This window comes from Gymnoscopelus braueri, assembly GCF_963280865.1.
Source record: "Gymnoscopelus braueri genome assembly, chromosome: 14".
Lineage (NCBI taxonomy): Eukaryota > Metazoa > Chordata > Actinopteri > Myctophiformes > Myctophidae > Gymnoscopelus > Gymnoscopelus braueri.
Window position 1 is genome coordinate 24,708,886 of NC_137619.1, and position 19,095 is coordinate 24,727,980.

The window sequence follows — 19,095 nt, forward strand, 5'->3', positions numbered from 1 at the left end:
AGTCTTTTTACCCCCGGTCTGAGTAGCCCCGCCCTGTAGGCCCCGTAGGGGCCTACTGGGCGGTGCTTCTTTCACTCTACATTAGAAGAGTTGGGAACGTTGGGGGTTGTCACATTCTAATACAGCCCAAATACCCAATTTCAGCACCGGCCTCAGTGGCGCACCTCGCTAGTCATCAGACTCCCAATCCATTAGCATTGGGAGTCTGGGTTCGACTCCCGCATGGGACAATGCTTTTTCAAACACAGCAGACTACTTTTTTTCGCCGATAAAGTATAGTTTTGGACCATGACGCCAGGCGCGCCGACTTAGCAGACCTTGAGGCCGAGGAGTCGCGCCCGAGCGCCTCCAGGCGCGAGTGCCCGCGACGACCGGCCGATGGTCTGCTAGTCGACTAAGCGCCGTCCGAGTTATGTACCGATAGGCACAGAATCGTAAATGATGTTGTGGGGACTGCGTTTTCCCCAACTCGTTTCACTCAACTCGCCTGTCTCTCCCCGCACCCGCCCCGCCCCCCGCTACTGAGACCGGGGGTAAAAAGGCAGGTCGCTATAGCCATAGCCTGGAGAGACGACTGATCTATGATTGGCTAGTCCTGTTAGGCCAACCAATGCTGTAACGTCATCACTCATCGAACTTCAGCACTCCGTGACTCAGTCAGTCAAAGACGCTTGCTTATGGATCACACCACAATTCAAAGAAGACCCGCCGTGATTTACAGTTCTTCCTTCCTAGCATTTTTGCAACTATGCCGACCTGACCCTAACCATAATCTAACCTTAACCTAAGTAAAACTATACCTGCCAGGAAGCTAATCAGGCAGGGTGGATCTATGGGTGGTTCTTCTTATAACCTTGGTGGAATCCATAACTTAGCGTAAAAGACATATGCGCCTATAGGCCTGGTCCTGCTGGTCCTGTACTTTATCGTACGATCCTTTCACAAGCGTTGTTTTAAAAAAAAGTATATTTCAGGTAGCAATTTACATTTTGTCAATGTAATCTCGGAAGAAAGAGGGTGACATTCAGTTAGACTGCAGGAGAGGAAATGATTTCTCAGTGTTGAATGTTCAGCTGTCAACATAAAGCCAAAAGATTTATCCTCGTCCTAGTTGTCATCGTCTTCATCCAATAGGAATTCGCTGATCTCCTGTCTCATCTCAGACCTAGAGAACCGAACATACAAGCACACAAGCAGAAAAAAATCATTCAGCGTGAACTAAAAACAGGGCACACATGATTGAAATTTAAATTTGAAATGATGGAAAGGCCTTTTGATGTATTCAAGTTGTGATTTAGGATTTAGCAAGACCAAGCTGCTCAGGCAGGTCGTTCCAGAGCTGAAGAGTCCTCATAGAAAAGGCCAAAAATGGGTATGTTTGGAAACAAAAGGTAAGTCCTTGTATATGCAAACTTGATTGGTGGCTAAAAGCAATCCTAATTCTAAAGAACACCAGGACAGAGTTATGTGACAGTGACTGTCCAGTAAACAGCATTCACTGCAGACTGCATGTTGAGCAATAGCCTACGTGCATTACTGTAGTCCCCGGTTTCCAGAATGTGCCAGTAGTATACCCGTTTCCGGAAACAGATATGAAGAAGTCATATGGGTTCACATCTGCTGCCGAACCAATCAAACAAAGACAGTGGGTAAATGAACCGGAACAGGAAATGGGTATGCCACCTTCTGGAAACCCGGCACTACACTACAGTTATACAAAGACCCGATTCGGAACTTGTAACAAAATGTCCCACTCACCTGTTCTTCCTCTTTTGGCCCTCAGAGAGGATGTAGTCAGGTAGATCCTCCACTGAAGACTGTCAATGGAAGGGAAGAGAAACATTCAAATTTATCCGAGGCTTTTAGATAAGGAATAGATTAGAGGAGAAAACAACAGATCAAAATAGATAAGAGGGTAATTAGACTACTGGACAGACAGATGTGACAAACATGTATTTTAAATGATTCCACTAATCATCATGCAAGCTGTGTGTTTCACCCACCATGTCTTTGATGGTCAGGCGACAGCTGTAACACAACAGGCTCTTCAGCTCCAGTGTTTGTGGGACCCTGGAATAGACCAATTATTTGTTTACAAACATTGAGACTGGACGCACAGGTGACTGTTTCATGTAATCAATTCCCAACAGATCCCCAAACCTGCTGTTTTGGGGTGCGCTGGTTTCACTTCATTCAACCTCCTCTGTGTGTAGGCTAGTGGGGTGCACCCTAGCGAGACATATATACTTCATCGCGCAACGGTATTAGGCACCGAGAACAGCTGACATACAAGCTCACAACCGCGTCGCGGATGCGAAGGCTGTGAGCTTGGAGGTCTGCTATTCTCGGCTATGCACGCGACACCTTCACGGGACAGAGCATAAATTAGGCTTGACGGGCTGCAGCTGCGCGAGCCAAGCAGGTTCTGGTGCCATGATCATAGAGCTCTCCCTCCGTTCTTATGACAGCCACTGGAGGTGGGGTTTGTGGGACAACTGCTTTGAATTGTTATTATTGTTTACACACAGCAGAAACCAAAGATTATATATTTCAAGAGCGAGAGATCACAGTAAAAATCCTAAGCATTCTTCCTCCATACTGGGAGAAAAACAGCATCTGAAAGTTTGATGGGATGCATTTTTACACGTGAGACTGTGACCCCTTTTCATTGCATCTAATGAGCGGTGGGGTTCTTTTGCTGCCGATCTACGCGCGCATACTGGTTCTTATCAGTGTGACGTCTTCTGTTAAGGCGTCTATATAACAACAATTGGTCACCAGTCACCAACAACTGCATTGGAATATATGGGCATAATTGTAGTAATGTTATGAATAACTAAACATGTGTGTGTCTGTGGCTTTCATCAGTGTGTGTCAGTGTGTCAACACACACACACACACACACACACACTAGGGATGCCACAATCTGACCTTGAGCCAATTCGAAATTCGGACAGCCCTGGCGAATATTTTTCGATTATTCGACGGCGCCGAATGGCAAAAAAGTAAAAAAAAATAAATATATATATAATTAAAATCGAATTTTAAAAATCATTTTCGATTATGGAGACTAACGAATATTCGAATAATCGGTGTCATCCCTAACACACACACACACACACACACACACACACACACACACACACACACACACACACACGAAAGCCTATAACTTAATCGTCTCCGCCAGGCTGAAGGCGTGGCCGAGACTATGTTTTGCCCCCCTGTCTGTCCCTGTGTCCGTCTGTGAACAGCTCATTTCTGGCACCGTTGGCCCGATCGACGTGAAACTGTGCACACACTCCCTGGATGCCAGACCACAACCTCTGCCCCAGATTTTTCACATCGGCCTGTTATAGCACCACCAGGAGGCCGATTTTTGCAAAACAAATCTTTTTATATTGCTTCTACACATTTTGTCCAAACGTCATGCAAATCAGTACACATTATGTCTATAGTCATGTGATCAAGACGGATCTGTCAGATTTTTATAGTCCATCCTGATTGGCTAAGATTGACATCTAAAGCTTGCAAGAGTGGCCTGTTTTGAACAAAATGCCTAAAACCATGAACACAGTGTCTGACTGCTGTGAAAGTTTGCATGCACACTTGCTTGATGAAGACATGCCAACATGACATGCCAACATACATTTTCAAATCAGCCTTATGCTGGCGTTATGACTTCATGCTTTGTTCATAACTCCTGAATTGTTAGCCTGGTAAACCACCCCGGTCACGTGAATATACATGATTGCTGGCCCACAATAACCTAGGTGACCTGGCGTAGACCTGTGCTCTGAGGAGCACTTTTTCTAGTTTATAATGGTTTCAGGAGATTATGCTCATTTCACACTGATAATACAGTTTCAGGATATTTACTTGACAGAAGAGCAACAACTTCCACTTCCATCTCCTGTCCCTCCACAGCTTCCTTTCTCCTCCTGGGATGAACAGCACTGAACTGAGGGAGCACAGATGCCTGGATTTACATGATAGAATACAAGGAAACCACAAAAAGAAGAGATCCCAAGCAGGTCCAAACCAGGTTCAAAAAAATATATTAAAAAAAGAATACTATGAAGCTCCTTGAATGTAACAAACTGTTAATGTTTATAAAAAATATCATTTAGTTATGCACAAAATACAAAGCAAGGTACTGTACGCAGGCAACTTGCAGTTGCACATTTGAAACTAGTGTTCTTCCCTAGGTAACATTCACTAGATCAAAACGTGTTCCATGTGGTACCTGGAGGCTCAGCCAGTTAATGAGCACCATTACGTTCATTTTGAGCACGAGTACCCTGGTTTGAATCCGACGACTTGTCTCACATACCTCGCCATTATTTTTTCTCTTGGTTTCCTGTCTGTCTCTATAGTCTACCCTGACCTGAAAACTGAAAATATAGCATAAATAAAATTAAAATAACTACATACATGTATTACTGAAGTCACCTGTTCCTGGATTCTTAGTGCCTTCTGATTCGTCACATCCCCATCACAGAACCACAGTTTCCACCAAAGCTAATGCTGCAACCCTTCCCTCAACTCTCCCAAAACCCAAGTATGAACCAAAGAGTATAATTTGCATGTATGACTTTCAAATAATTATCACACACACAAACACACACACACACACACTAAATAGAATACCAGCAGATCAATAGTCTTCTATTTATGCTGATGATTGCTTTTAGCTGAAAAGCAGACACTGATGATGGCTTTTAGCTCAAATACTTTCGTTGTTGCCTCAATAAGAAAGTGTCTTGCATTGTTTGTTTCTAATATTATTACATGTTAAAAACTAGAAAAGTGCGCTCTTCGGAGCAGAGGTGTCCGCCAGGCCGAGTTGCCTACCCAGGGCCCGCAAATTTGGGAAGTCAGTCATAGCCATTCGGAATGGAATATGAAAAAACTGACAAAAGGAGTTTAGACAAAATGTGTATGAGTAGTAGGGGGGGCACGGTGGCGCAGTCGGTAATTGTGCAACCTACAGTCCAAGTTATAGGCCAAAATGTGAAGTGCTCGTTTTAGCTCCACTATGAGGCCGATTTGGAAATGTGGGGTAGAGGTTCCTTCCTTGGCCTATGGGCAGTGAAGGTTTCACACCAATGGGTGCAGTGAGTGTCCGAGATTAGCTACTCACAGACAGACAGACAGACTGTCGACTAAATAGCACAACAGCAGTTACGTGTCTGGAGCATGCTTCCTCTTGACTTAGGAGGTAGAATAAGAGCAGTCAAAATGGTAATCTTACCCAGATTGCTATACCTTTTCTTGTCACTACCAGTAGAAATACCCTTGAAACAATTCAGAGAATGGAATAAACATATTTCACGTTTCATCTGGGACAGGAAAAGGCCACGGGTGAAAATTTCTACCTTACAGCTGCCCCGGGCGAGAGGAGGCATGTCCCTCCCTTCCTTAAGGGATTATTATTTGTCAGCACAGCTGAGACCCCTTGTATATTGGTGTAACCCGTCCTATATTGCTAAATGGAAAAACATAGAGCTATCCTTAATGGATAAACCAATACAGTCATTACTAGGTTGCACTGAGGGAGAGAAAGGAATGTTTCAGACAGTGAGCCAATGGGTAAATTTTTCATTTAAAATATGGTTAGAAGTGGTTAAACGTTTCCAACTCCAGAAGGAGGCTAAGCTATTAAGCTGGCCAGCATACGATCCTGCCTTCGTACCAGCATTACTGGACGGCAGATATAGACAATGGGTTCGTCTTGGTGTCACCTCCATATGTACAATTATTAAAAAAGGGGATATTGACAGTTTTGAAAACTTGAGTCAGACATATGGGCTGGCTAGGCAGGACTTTTTCAGATATCTGCAGTTAAGGGATTTTTTCGGGAAAAAAATAAAAAGGTCCAATCCGGGGATCACACCAACTATAATAACTGTATTTGTTGATGCTTATAACTCAGGGAGTAATAGAGGTCTTATAAGTAAACTATACAATGGAATTGTGTCATTGAATAAGGACTCTACGATATATGTGAAACAACGATGGGAAAAAGAACTTGACATTGACATAAGTGATGAAGTGTGGTCGGATTCATGGGAAACACAATCAACGACTACTAACTCCCTGACCTGGAGAGACTTTTGCTGGAAAAAACAAATCTGCTTCTTTATCACTCCCAAACAGAAGTCTAAACAAACTGGGAATCAGCTGGACTGCTGGAGGGAATGTGGAGATACTATGGTTGACCATGCACATGTCTTTTGGTCTTGCCCTGCAATTCAACCTTTCTGGAAGGAGATAGCAACACTTATCTAAAAAAATCTGGGTTTCAGTATCGATAATACATTTGAATCTTTGTATCTTGGACAAACCCCGGATGGACTGAGTCCGAATGACTCTTATTTGCTTAAGATCCTACTTGCAGCAAGCAAAAAAGCTATTACAAAGAACTGGTTGCAGAAAAACTGCCCTACTATGGGACTATTTGTCAGTATTGTGAGACAATTGCATCTCTTAGAGCAGATGACCTACTCTCTGAGGCTCCAAAAGGAGTTGGGTGAAAAAAGATGGGGGAAATGGCTGGACTATTTATATAGCGTGTCAGATCTCTGATGATGGCTGGTTGTCCTCCTATGGTATATTGTACTTAAAATCCTGCTAACATATTTCAATCTTATTACTGGTACCAAATGTTCCCATGACCTCTTTTTATTTTCTCTTGTTCTTTTTTTTTGTATGTTTCCATTTTTATTTTTACTGCTTTTTTGTACTATTTGATTTTATGTATGTATGTATGTCTGATAAAACTTCTGAAAAATAAAGAGTTTAAAAAAAAACAGCAGTTACGTGTCAGTTGTTGTGTCAGAGTGCCATCATCGGTAGAAGGCCCTATTGCTTTAAGAATTCTGCATCTACGAGTGAGTGAACAGTAATGACTTAGCCCATATGAAGATGTGGGCTCAGTACAAACATGTAAGCGGTAGGAGGTTGTAGGGGTCCTACCTGTGGTCAGTGTTGGAATTCCAATGTTAGAGCCTCCAGAAGTTTGTTTCTTTGAGAGTTGCTCTGAGATCAGAGTTGCCTGGAAGGCGGAGGCCTCCTCTGCAGAGTTGGAGAGACAAAGGATAGAGACAGGAAAGATAAGGGACAGGGCCCAGGACAGAAACAATGGACAGTGTTTACTTGGAACTCATTACAACTGCTCCCAGGACTGGCTTGTACATAAAATGAACTTGGTTCTAGGATGGATAGCTTTAGTTCTTTCTTTGTGACAACAAAAAACATACCAGCAGCAGCAGCAGCAATGTCCAAGGTGCACATACAGAGCAGGCATTTATCAGTGCTGTCCGCAGCAAGGGATTTCTGAGTGGGGCACACTGTCTGAAGTTTATCTCCAGTCCTAGAGGACACAAAAACACAGGCCCCGCCAGACATACACAATATTTTAAATTGTATTTAATATACCATTTGTGTGCGTGCTTGTGGAAAAATCTGCATAGTGTATGCAAACATCTGCACCAGAACTGGAGAGGAACAGCTGGACAGCGGTTATTGCACCAGAATATAGTGCATGCAATGAGAGATACTGTGAAACACAAACTTTTAAAATGGACTGTTTTGTGCTATATGACAAATCCCAGTCATATAGTACTGCAAAAGGTTTGTACAAACCTGTAGATGGTGCTGACAGTCGAGGGGAAATCTGCCTGAAGTTTAGTGACAAAACTCTCAGTAAGACGCTGGATGCTGGCCTTGTTTGGCATCTTTGGTGGAAGACACAAATCAGTTACAGCTGTGTTTCTCAAAGTGCGGTCCGGGGACCCCCAAGAGATGTCATTGAGGGGGTTCCATGCGGTTGTGGTACCCAGCAAAATTGTTTAATCAAATCAGTTTGACCATTAAAACCATATTTTATACTTCGGCCATTCTAAAAAAGGAAAGGCCATGGGTACGTTTACCAAAATCGGTAGGATTCATGCTTGCTGAGATCATTAGGTTTCATGGCAATCTGGCCCTTACAGTAGATTTTGAGAAACTGTGTGCGCCATTGGAAATATTGACCTAATGGTGGCACTGGAGCAAAGGCCACTTGGTCACCAAACAAGACGTTTTTTCTATACTGTACATTGGCAGAATCTGTTTTGTTTACATTGGATTCACTACTTCCAGTTCTTCAATCACAAAGCACAGATGCAACAGATTAATGATGATACACAATATTTGGACTTATATCATGGCCATGCAACTTTATCGAATGGTGTGTCACCAACCAGTTCATAATAAATGTCACCAAAAACACAGGAGATGGTCGTTGACCCGAGCCAAGTGACTGACCATGAGCCGGTGGTCATCAAGAACCAGACAATCATTCAAGTGTCCTCATATACGGAAATACTTGGTGTCAACATACACAACCCTCTTTGCTGGAAAACACACACATCCTGACCTAGAGAGCATCATTAGATTCAATTACAGCATGGTTTGGCAATTGTGCAATTGAAAAGCAGGCTTGCCAGTATGCATAAAACAGCTACTGTAAGAGGTTAATGGGGAAGAAAGACTAGGGGCCCATACTGAATCTGTACAAACAGTTAGTCATAAAACAATCCACAAAAATCATCGTGGAATCTCAACATCCCCTCTTCTCTGAATATGAACCTCTGCCATCAGGAAGAAGTCTCCTTGTGCCAAACAGCAAATCAAACGGCTTGAAAGCTATCGTTTGTTCAGCGTCTATCAAGCTGTTGAACTCTAATGGTATTTGTTTGTGTAATACAGCAATGTGCAATACATATGCAGCACTTAGCCCTTTTGCATTTTAATTATTAGTTAGCGTTTTAGGTTGGCACTTGGCATGTTGCCAAAAATGCCAAAAACTAATTTACACTGACATTGACAATAAAGTTTACCCGTAGAATGTTATACAACCCATGTAAAAGTTTTTCAGAATTTCTGAAAACGGTGCAACTGAGGAAATCGGAAAAATACACCAAGAACATTGAGGATGAATGATGTAGAAAAAACATGTTTGAAGAGGGAGTTTACCTATCATCAAGTGAGGGTTATGGCAGTGCAGCATGGGAAGATGCTGAACTGAAATATTTATTACACTTTACATGTATTGCATAACGTATCAAATCAATTAAACTTACAACAGACAATTGGATGAAACTTTACTAAACGTATTTGTAAAAACAACAAGTATTTTTCTCCCTGGGTCTGTATTTAGCTGAGAGGAATTACAAACAAGGGGAAAACAGAGAGGAAGTTTTTGACACCGGAATTTGGAAAAAGATGACTGACCTTTGTGTCCAGGCTGGGTATAAAAAAGAAGGGAACATTAAACATGTAATTGTAGAAGGAGATTTCTTTAGCTGAATAGTCCCTCATCGGCCTCACTGTTACTGTGTCACTGTACCTATGGTCTGAGAAACCCTGTTGACAGACAGACATGTTACAAATTCTCTCTAGTCTGTGATTTTAACATCCTTGTATGTTGCCCATCACGCTTATATTATATTAAATTTATATATATTTCTTAAAAATAATTATCACTCACCGTGTCCATTCCCAACTGTGCTCCTCTGCCCAATGCTATACTAGCAAGTAATTTGACAGCCTGTCTGGTACAGTTGTCTCCTAACATCATTTTGGTGTAGCCTTCACTTCGAGCTGTATGGACCAGTAGATGTCGTCTACAGGGGAAACATTAGCCATTAACTTTTCTCTTTAACATCATCTTGTTTTCTATTTATATTCCATTCACACTTTGCATACAGTATGTTGGCGACCCCAAGTGGCAGCCAAAGGTAACCGTTTTGATACTCTCTCATTACTGTCATACAGTAGCAGCCAGGTCACTGAAGCTCATTGCAGCAGATTTACAGCATTTTAATCAGGGGCAATGGGCTGATTTTATAAGATTATTGCATGATTTATAATAGATTTGATAAAACACTTCAGAAATGTTGCATGGTGCAGATTTAACAGTAAAATATTTAGCATTTCTACTGTGTTTCTAGTATAAATAACCTGGAATATGTCCAGGTCATTTATGCTATCAGCACAATATGAAATGTTTAAAATGAATGTAACTGAAATGGCATGTTTTGGAAATAATCATTCCACGACACACTCCTTGCTTGTGTCCCTTTTCCCCTACACTGCCTATGAGGTCTCTTAATCTTTTAAAAGCACATCCAAAATTTTTCCCCCCCGAGTTTTTCTGGAGGTTTGTAAATGCAGGTCTGTGAGGTTCAAATTATTTCAAAAATATTTTCAACACTTCCTGCAGCTACTTCCACGTTATTTCATGTTAGTAACGGTAGAAATTCTAAATTACGGTTGTTTATAGTTGAACAAGTGAACACAAGCCAACACAAGTATTATATTAAACACAAGTCGATATAAATTAAATGTTGCCCGTTTAAAGTAATATTTGAGTATTTTTTGACGGTGGCACTTGTAGTAATTATGTTTAATAAAACTACAATATGTTTACCTCTCGTCTGTGCTTGCATGGATCAGACAGCACGGGTGAACATCGGTTTTGGGCCTCTGTGTGTGTTGGCAATGTAAACGTATGTTTTCTCATGCCAATAAAGCCCTTTGAATTGAATTGTGTGTGTGTGTGTGTGTGTGTGTGTGTGTGTGTGTGTGTGTGTGTGTGTGTGTGTGTGTGTGTGTGTGTGTGTGTGTGTGTGTGTGTGTGTGTGTGTGTGTGTGTGTGTGTGTGTGTGTGTGTGTGTGTGTGTGTGTGTGTGTGTGTGTGTGTGTGTGTGTGTGTGTGTGTGTGTGTGTGTGTGTGTGTGTGTGTGAGAGAGAGAGAGAGAGAGAGAGAGAGAGAGAGAGAGACCTGAGTGTGTGCAGAAGGTCTTCTTTGGCTGTCAGTGTCTTCACTGAGGAGAACAGTCTCTGCAAGGCCTGGGTACTAGACTCATCAGGTCTACCCTCCTGGATGCAGAGTCGTGACAGGTCAGTCTGTTTCTCTGGGCTGACATGGTTCTTATGACTGTTAATGAAGTGGTCTACAGCAGCTTTGTAGCTGTCTGCTGGTTGGTCTGGGGCCGAGGAACCTGGTTCCAGAACTGAACTGGTAAGATTAAAAACCTGACAGGGAGAAAGTACGACAATAGTCAGATTCTATCCATCCATTCTGCACCCATTCATTTACAGTCAATAAACGGGTTATTTGGCTCTCAATTTACTTTCTCTCTTCATTACAAGAAAACCCTGAGGAAAGAGGATTAATGCTCTGCTACCATCTGGCACACCAGGACCAAACAATGATGGTAAATGGACTGCATTTATATAGTGCTTTTCTCCAAAGCACACAATTGCATTGCTTAAAGACATTTCATTCACGTTTTCAAATGTTTCTCTTCTTTACTACTTCTACTACTAGGGGCTGGTCAATGCGGCAATTTCTATATTGTTATATATCGGTGAGCCTCTTGACAGAATATAAACACACACACACACACACACACACACACACACACACACACACACACACACACACACACACACACACACACACACACACACACACACACACACACACACACACACACACACACACACACACACACACACACACACACACACACACACACACACACACACACACACACACACACGTTTGAAGAAAATGTGTTTGGTAGAAGCAGACCTGTTCCATGGGTACAATGTGGTAAGGGAAGCCAGTGGCTTTGAATACAGCCTGCAACTCAGCTACTGTCTTCTCTCTCTCCTCTGCAGACAGCCCAAGAGCACCACCCTCTGGAAGTATAATTCATGGTCATGTGAGGTTCCGCAACATCAGATTTCCAATGGATGTTTATAGTAGCATTGTACATTATTTAACAACATAAACCCTAGCGTCCCTATTCTGGAGTAAAAATTTGGCAAAAATAGCCAATATTCAAGATTACAACGCAACGTGTTATGAGCTTGTAGATCAGCTATTTTCGGTGAAGAGATTTGGTGTAGAAGGAAAAAGGTGTGGATGAAGTACTGTATAGAACCGTGGGGGACCCCGGGCAACTAAGTACAGTATATATCAAGCCCTTTACCTCTCTGCAGACAAAACACAGCATGTTAGACATGGACAAAGATCTGTTACTGAAACTATACGTTTATTTTTTATCAAATGGTATTTAATGAATCAAATTAACAGAAAAACGTTTACCTGTCGTCGCTGAATGCTACTGAATTTTCAATAAGAAAATAATTAACTTCTTAGATCTTATTGTGTGGAAAGGTCTCACAGACTCATTCTGTTTTGTCTGCATGTTTATGCTTGTAAAACAAAATAATCAATGCGGTATATCATTCCATATCCACCATCTTTGGTATAAGTTCCCACAGCGACATCCCAGGTTAGCTACATACCCCAACCACGAACACACATAATTGCCACTTAACAACACTCCTACATCTAAATATAAAGTGACTGAATTCAGTCAGAGCTATACAGAAGATATACAGTATGTAATGTCAAATTACCATCAATAAAGACAATCCCAGGTATGAATCTCAACTTCTTGTGAGCATTTAGACTCAAACCCTGCAAAAGAAAGAGTAAACCAAAACATTGCATATTCTTCAGCAGTGGGAACTCTCTTTATTAAATGATTTTGGAATATGCACTGAGCACCGTTTATGACACCATTAAGAAATTTATTATTTTTTGTCTATTGGAAATGTTATCCCAATTTCATCCAATCAGGAGAGAGAACCCTGTGAAGATCATTTATCAGCTTCAATTTGATAGTGTAGACAGGTATACTGTACCTCTTGAACCTGATAGAGCATGGAACAGGAAGAAGGACCTCCAGACACAGCCAGTAGCACCTAGAACCCAGGAAGAGAAAATAAATCAGAGAGGAAATATTATGTTATTGGTAGTTATTCCACAACTGATGAGGGGACTGAGCAAGACATTTTATGATCACATTAGATTATTAATTAATCATTCATTGTGGGCAAAAATGAAAGCATATGAATGCAAGAAACTTACCTTCTCTCCAGGGAAGATTATTCTGTTCTTGCCAAGCATGGCCCTGAACTTATGTGTGAAGTACTCCTTGAAACAGCCCCTAATAACATACAAATGTTTTTTGAATCACAGACAAAAAAAAAACATGAGTGTAGTTAGTACCATTTCCTGTCATGGGATGGGATGGGATGTCACAGGATAATAAGGATAATTCCTTTAACAGGTCCGTTCACGAAAGTCATTGCGGTCTTGTTTCCAATGAGGGACTGTGAGCAATTAGGGGTTAAGAGTCTTGCTCAGGGACAAATTTAATTTCATCGACACATTTGCTGGCCTGGCCTGAAAAGTACCTGAGGCAACCAGGGCCTCTGGCTCCCTAGGCGGGCTCACTAACCACTCAGCTATGGCCGCCCCCCTGCAAACGTAACGTTTGCCATAAAATGGCTCTTTCATTGTGTTGTGGCATTTATAAATGTCAATAACACACTCCACATCTGTTTACATTCCTGGGTATGATGAACTTTGTATGTCCAAAACCATTATAATACTTTTCAGGAAATGGAAGAGGAAAAAAAAGAACAATTGTTCCAATGGATACAATGTAGTTATTGTCAGACCCAAGGGGTCGGCCTACATGAGGCTTTGTCGGTCTGTCCCTCTTTTCCTACCTGTCTGTCGGTCTGTCCCTCTTTTCCTACCTGTCCCTCTTTTTGATTGGCCAAGCTTCGCGTGACGTAGTGCTCTGCTCTTCAGATTTCAACCACTAGGGGTCTGGCAGTGCACCGAGGAGCACTTTTTCTAGTTTTCTTTATACCCATCACATGCCTTGGGGCAACTTCAGTTCAGATTCACCCAGTTGAGTGCTGCCCACAGAGGAGCGCGGAGGTGGGGAGCAGTTAGGGGTCAAGCGTCTTGCCCAGGGACACTTCGACACATTGCTGAGGGCTGGAATCGTACCTGGGAGTCCTAAGCGGGCTCACTAACCAATCAGTGTTTCTTATTGGACTTTCTATTATTTCAAAAATATATACATTTATTCTCAGGCTTTTTTTATTTCAAGCAACCCCACTTTGATATGTATTAGGCCACAAGAACCAGTCTTAGATCATCAACACCCACTGGAACACACTGGCAGCGATCACAGATATGTTTTTTTTTAAATTTATGGTGCTGTTGGTGTCATGGCTGCCAGTTCCCACCTGATGTCGTGTGGGAGTTCCGACTGCTCCAGACCGTACTGAATAACCGCCAGCTTGCATAACGTCTTCAAATTAGGACGAAAGTCTAAAATGTACAGTTCACCAGAGCGAGTGTACCCTTTGCGTCCTCCAAAGAGGATGATGAAATCCTTCCCCGTGCAACAACACATCGAACACGTTTGAAACGGGCCTTTCCCCTTGGGCTCAACTATCGTCCAGGAGAGGGTCTTTAGATTGAATTTCAACAGATCCCTCAACTCCCAGTCCCTGCTGATGCAACTAAATATGTAAAGATCTCCATTGTACGTAAAGGCTGCATGACATTCACGCGTTTTTGCAAGAAACTGTGCCCTCCGCGGCCGCCCTCGGCGCGGCTTGCTGGCTAAACTCAGCCAGCTGTTGGTTTCTGTGTCAAACACAGTGATTTTGTTGTCACCGTTCCACCGACCCACCGACCCAAATATAAACATCTTTGTCCCGATGATGGTTGCAGAGTGACCTGTTACAACAGGTGCTAGAGTGCCTCTGGTGTTAATTAAAGCCCAGACCATTGTGGTGGTGTCCAACGTGTAGAGGTCATTGAGTCGAGACGGTCCTCTATTTCCCCCATAGATATACATGACCTTCCCCAAGACACAGGCTGAGTGCATGCACCTCCCCTCTGGAACAGTCCCTGAAACCTTATTGGTCTTGAACCATGTGTGGGTGTCAACATCAAATGCATAAAGCACGCTGCAGTACTCCTGTGGGTTATACTTACACCCCGCCCAGTAGTAGACAATATCTTCTATCAGCACAGCTGTGTGAGCGTAGCACCTAGAGGGAACCTCAACAGGACATTGTCCTGTTCCAGTTGTCACTGGGGGCAACCTCAGCCAACTCAAAGACACTGTGTTGAATATGTGCACCACCATCATGACGTTGCGGGAGCATGTAAAGGTGTAGACATTGTGCCCCACTGCAACACTGGCAGTAGCTGCAGTGGAAGTTACGCGTAGATCTGGTGCTCCTTGCAGAGTCACTGTCCATCTCAACATTACACACACCTGGCCCAAACCAAAGTTTACTCTGCAAAAGAATGGAGTATTGTGCACAACGCCACTTATATTGGCACAGCGGCAAAAACATCCCACAAAGCGTGAAGTTCATGGGTTGGTTTGGCCAATCAGGGAATGGTTTGCCACTATTATGGCACATTATGGCAAATTACAACCCCAGCCCAGACAGGCCCTGGAAATCCCTCCTTGCACACAGTAAGTATCTGTTCAGATGGTCAATGTGTGTTATTATGGCACGGCTCGCAGTAGGCAAGCTGTCTAGAAGAGGGTCTGTGACTGCGTGCATGCCTTTTGCCTGATTGCCAGACCCAAGGGGTCGGCCTACATGAGGCTTTGTCGGTCGGTCTGTCCCTCTTTTCCTCTGCACACACATCATGCGAAGTCCGGCCATTCAGATTTCAACCACTAGGGGTCTGGCAGTACCAGGTCTCCTGGTTCCCTTGTTATTTAGTCACAACTTCACAAGCTCTTGTTAAAACTTTTCAATGGTTAACTATTTATAAAGCCAACAGACAGACTTCTCCACTTTCAATCAGGTGTTTGTGTTAGGCATGTATAGAAGACATTTTTCAAAAATAGCAGATCTACAAGCTTAGAATTGCATCGCAATGCATTGTGAGCTTGTAGAGCGGCTAATATCACTATTTGTGTGTAAAGACTGTCTAACGAGTAAGTATAAAATAGGGAATTAATTTATGAAAAAACATAAAACGAGATATGTAGATACACGGTCTCTGCCCTACAGCGATGACTTGCTTCATTCATTGTACAGGCCCCAGAGCTGCTTACACAAAGTCTTACCTGCAGAAGGCATCTCCTGCCCTGATGACCAGAGCTGCTGTGTTTTCTTTGCATTTGACGCATATCTTGACGACGACACTGCAAAAAGACAGAAGGTAAGCCATCAAGAAACCAAGAAGACCCGCTTATATGCGTTATATTTTCTACATCAAAGTCTGCTTTTTTTGGGCGGTGAAACCGCCCCTATAAGTGAGGTTTGGAAATTTGTACAATTATCCTGCGCTGTGATTGGCCAAAAAGTACCCCGCCTAACCCTGCACCGTGATTGGCCAATCACAGTCAATTCAGGACTGTGATTGGCCAGTGTCACATGACACATGTGCATAGCCCTATATAAGAAACCATAACTTTAAAAAAAAAACATAATTCGGTATTTTTAAAGTTATGGTTTCGTCCATCATAAAGAGTGTTTCAATAAATGTATTTATTTTTTGTACATGATTGGTTGACTCCATTCAGTATTGTGATTAGCTAGCAAAACACCGCCCACTTCACACAGGGTGTGATTTTTCTCATTTTTGGGGTTTTTTAACATACAAATCTGTAATAAAATATGCAAATAAAATATGCAGTTGAAACATAAAAGGACACCAACAAGCCCACCACCATGGAGTCTGGGAGTTCTAATCCACCGTGGTGCATCCGGCTTTGTCGGGTGTCTACGCGAACACAATTGGCCCGTGTTAGGGGGAGGGAAGCTGGGCGGGGAGGGTGAGGTGATAGTTAAAGCATGTAATCCTACGGGCCGGGGCGTCACCTGTCAGCAGGGAGTGTTGGGCAGGAGGAGTAGGACGGAGGCTCTACGTCCTCCCGGTGGGGGCTCCTCACTGTCACTGGTAGGTGAGCCAGTAGGATACAACAGCAGTGACAACAGTGTGTGGGGAGGAAGTGCAAACTTACCGCGGAACCTCTCGTACTTCCAGCTGACCATTGTTTTCTTCATCCACATCACACATTCTGCAACCTGGCTGAGTTTAGTGAAAATCCTTAGTGACATAGGGATACAAAATATATTAAGGAGGACTGTTGTGACATTTTCCTGGTAGTTTCTGGAAGGTAAAGAAGCTACCAATAAACTGAAACCAAATAAGAGTGTAGTCAAGCAATCACTGTCCTCTTAAGCCCAGTCCACACATACGCAACTAGTTGCAACTTGCAACCAGTTGCAAGAAATTGCAGCGGTCTGGACTAATGGCTGCAAGTAGTTACAGATGAAACTTGCGTTGCGAATCATTAGTGGACTCACTGGACTGGGCTTTAAGTGGAGGAGTGGAATCTTTCTCACACAAAAGTGTGTAATGGATTCGTAAGGACCTAGAAGTGTACACACATAGTACTGAAACAGTGTGTGTCTGTGACCGAGCAATGTCGCAAACTTATTGGCAGTTTTCGTTGCTTCCTCAATGTGTATTTTGAAAGGAAATTTAAGTTAGTAAGTGAATAACTCCACTCCAGACTGCTGGGACAAGAATTTACTGAAATAAGTGCAGCGTACTGGTTCGCCAAGCAAACCAGTAGAGGTGAACTAGCCCTAGAATGTCTGTGATCTTACATACATTTCAAGTATTCCAAATACACAGTCATAGATCTCTCTCGGTCCCCCACTGTGTAGTGCCCATCTGCGCGGCCATAAAAGTGCTCTAAACTCCGTCTGTACTCACCCAATAATTAATTCCTAAGACGTGGAGTCATATTTTGTCCTCTAGTTTCATATCCATGTGAAAGTTATGCCAGAAAACGTGTGTTTAGTCAAATATCTCCACTTATTCACGAGCTGCACACGGACGAGTTCTGTGCGACGCGAGGGGCCAGGAATGATTGCAGCACTGAATATACGTAACTTCCATAAGGACGCACAAATGTTTGGGACACACAATTGGCAGGTGATGATTCATTACCCCGCACCAATCACAAGCACCTGTCAATTGTGTGTCCCAAACATTTGTGCGTCCTTATGGAAGTTACGTATATTCAGTGCTGCAATCATTCCTGGCCCCTCGCGTCGCACAGAACTCGTCCGTGTGCAGCTCGTGAAAAAGTGGAGATATTTGACTAAACACACGTTTTCTGGCAGAACTTTCACATGGATATGAAACTAGAGGACAAAATATGACTACACGTCTTAGGAATTAATTATTGGGTGAGTACAGACGGAGTTTAGAGCACTTTTATGGCCGCGCAGATGGGCACTACACAGTGGGGGACCGAGAGAGATCTATGACTGTGTATTTGGAATACTTGAAATGTATGTAAGATCACAGACATTCTAGGGCTAGAGGTGAACACATCAGGGTATTAAGAGAACATTTAGACTTCTGACAACAACAATCTCATCATAACGCCCTCGCTGTTAAAACAATCATCATCAACAACAACAACACGAATTTGTAATGATTCTTTTGACAAAGTGATGATCAGATATTGAAAACACCCAGTAATATGTCCTGTACTCTCATCATATCACGCTAATCTAGAAGTTAAATACAGCCTACCTTTTAAATTTGATGCGATATTAATAATATGTGACGATTTGCTTGCAGCTGCTTACCAAGTATATAATATAACGCTGCTTACAGACAAAACGTGGATACGCGTCCCTTTTTGATGACGTAACACAAGTGTCATCAGGTGCCATTCAGTGTTGCCATATTTTGTGGCAAGCGAGAGAAATAAGCAACCAGGTCTAGGAAAACAAGCCCAAAAAAAAGCAACTAGGCCACATCAGCTATTTGAAAATAGCCGATCTACAAGCTCTGCTATTTTCAAAAACTCATGCAATGAAATGTGGAATATTTGAAAAAAATAATCTCCAAACATTCTAACAACACAAAAGCTCCCTGGCCTGGCACAAAACACTTTCATGAAAATATTTGAGAACGGTCCACTGGTTTAAATAATGATACAAAATAAATAGATTAGGAAGCAAGCCTAAATAAGCAAGCAACTACCAATATTTACAAGCAACTTTACAGAAAAAGTCGCTTATAATAAGCCGATATGGCAACACAGTCAGGTGCGCGCATCGTTAGTTCTACAAAAGTGCAATTATATTTGTACAAAT

The 19,095-nt window shown here is 42.6% G+C and overlaps 1 protein-coding gene across 2 annotated transcripts; it reads right to left on the reverse strand.

The window, feature by feature from the left end:
* Nucleotides 1-964: 964 nt before the first annotated feature.
* ctu2 (cytosolic thiouridylase subunit 2 homolog (S. pombe)) lies at nucleotides 965-18,620 on the reverse strand. Of its 2 annotated transcripts, none has more exons than XM_080448723.1 (17): nucleotides 18,527-18,620; nucleotides 16,935-17,020; nucleotides 16,035-16,112; nucleotides 12,998-13,076; nucleotides 12,772-12,831; nucleotides 12,484-12,544; nucleotides 11,648-11,757; nucleotides 10,832-11,085; nucleotides 9,536-9,671; nucleotides 9,280-9,411; nucleotides 7,648-7,739; nucleotides 7,263-7,375; nucleotides 6,979-7,077; nucleotides 3,880-3,961; nucleotides 2,004-2,070; nucleotides 1,759-1,817; nucleotides 965-1,165 (listed from the first exon to the last, which is right to left on the reverse strand). In XM_080448723.1, exons 2-17 carry the CDS (start codon nucleotides 16,988-16,990, stop codon nucleotides 1,108-1,110), a joined length of 1,536 nt encoding a protein of 511 aa, XP_080304849.1. In that variant the 5' UTR covers nucleotides 16,991-17,020; nucleotides 18,527-18,620; the 3' UTR covers nucleotides 965-1,107. The 2 variants fall into 2 exon arrangements, with proteins under 2 accessions (XP_080304849.1, XP_080304848.1); XM_080448722.1 differs by having other exon boundaries at nucleotides 3,880-3,979.
* Between the last annotated feature and the right edge of the window lie 475 nt (nucleotides 18,621-19,095).

What these genes read in the sequence shown, in the direction of transcription:
- ctu2 (XM_080448722.1), bottom strand. Translation starts at nt 16,990, where the DNA reads ATGTGTGATGTGGATGAAGAAAACAATGGTCAGCTGGAAGTACGAGAG. An exon ending in GCAGGAGATGCCTTCTGCAG is followed by an intron (nt 13,077 to 16,034) that starts GTAAGACTTTGT and finishes GTATGTTATTAG; the next exon opens with GGGCTGTTTCAAGGAGTACT. An exon ending in TGCTCTATCAGGTTCAAGAG is followed by an intron (nt 12,545 to 12,771) that starts GTACAGTATACC and finishes TTTCTTTTGCAG; the next exon opens with GGTTTGAGTCTAAATGCTCA.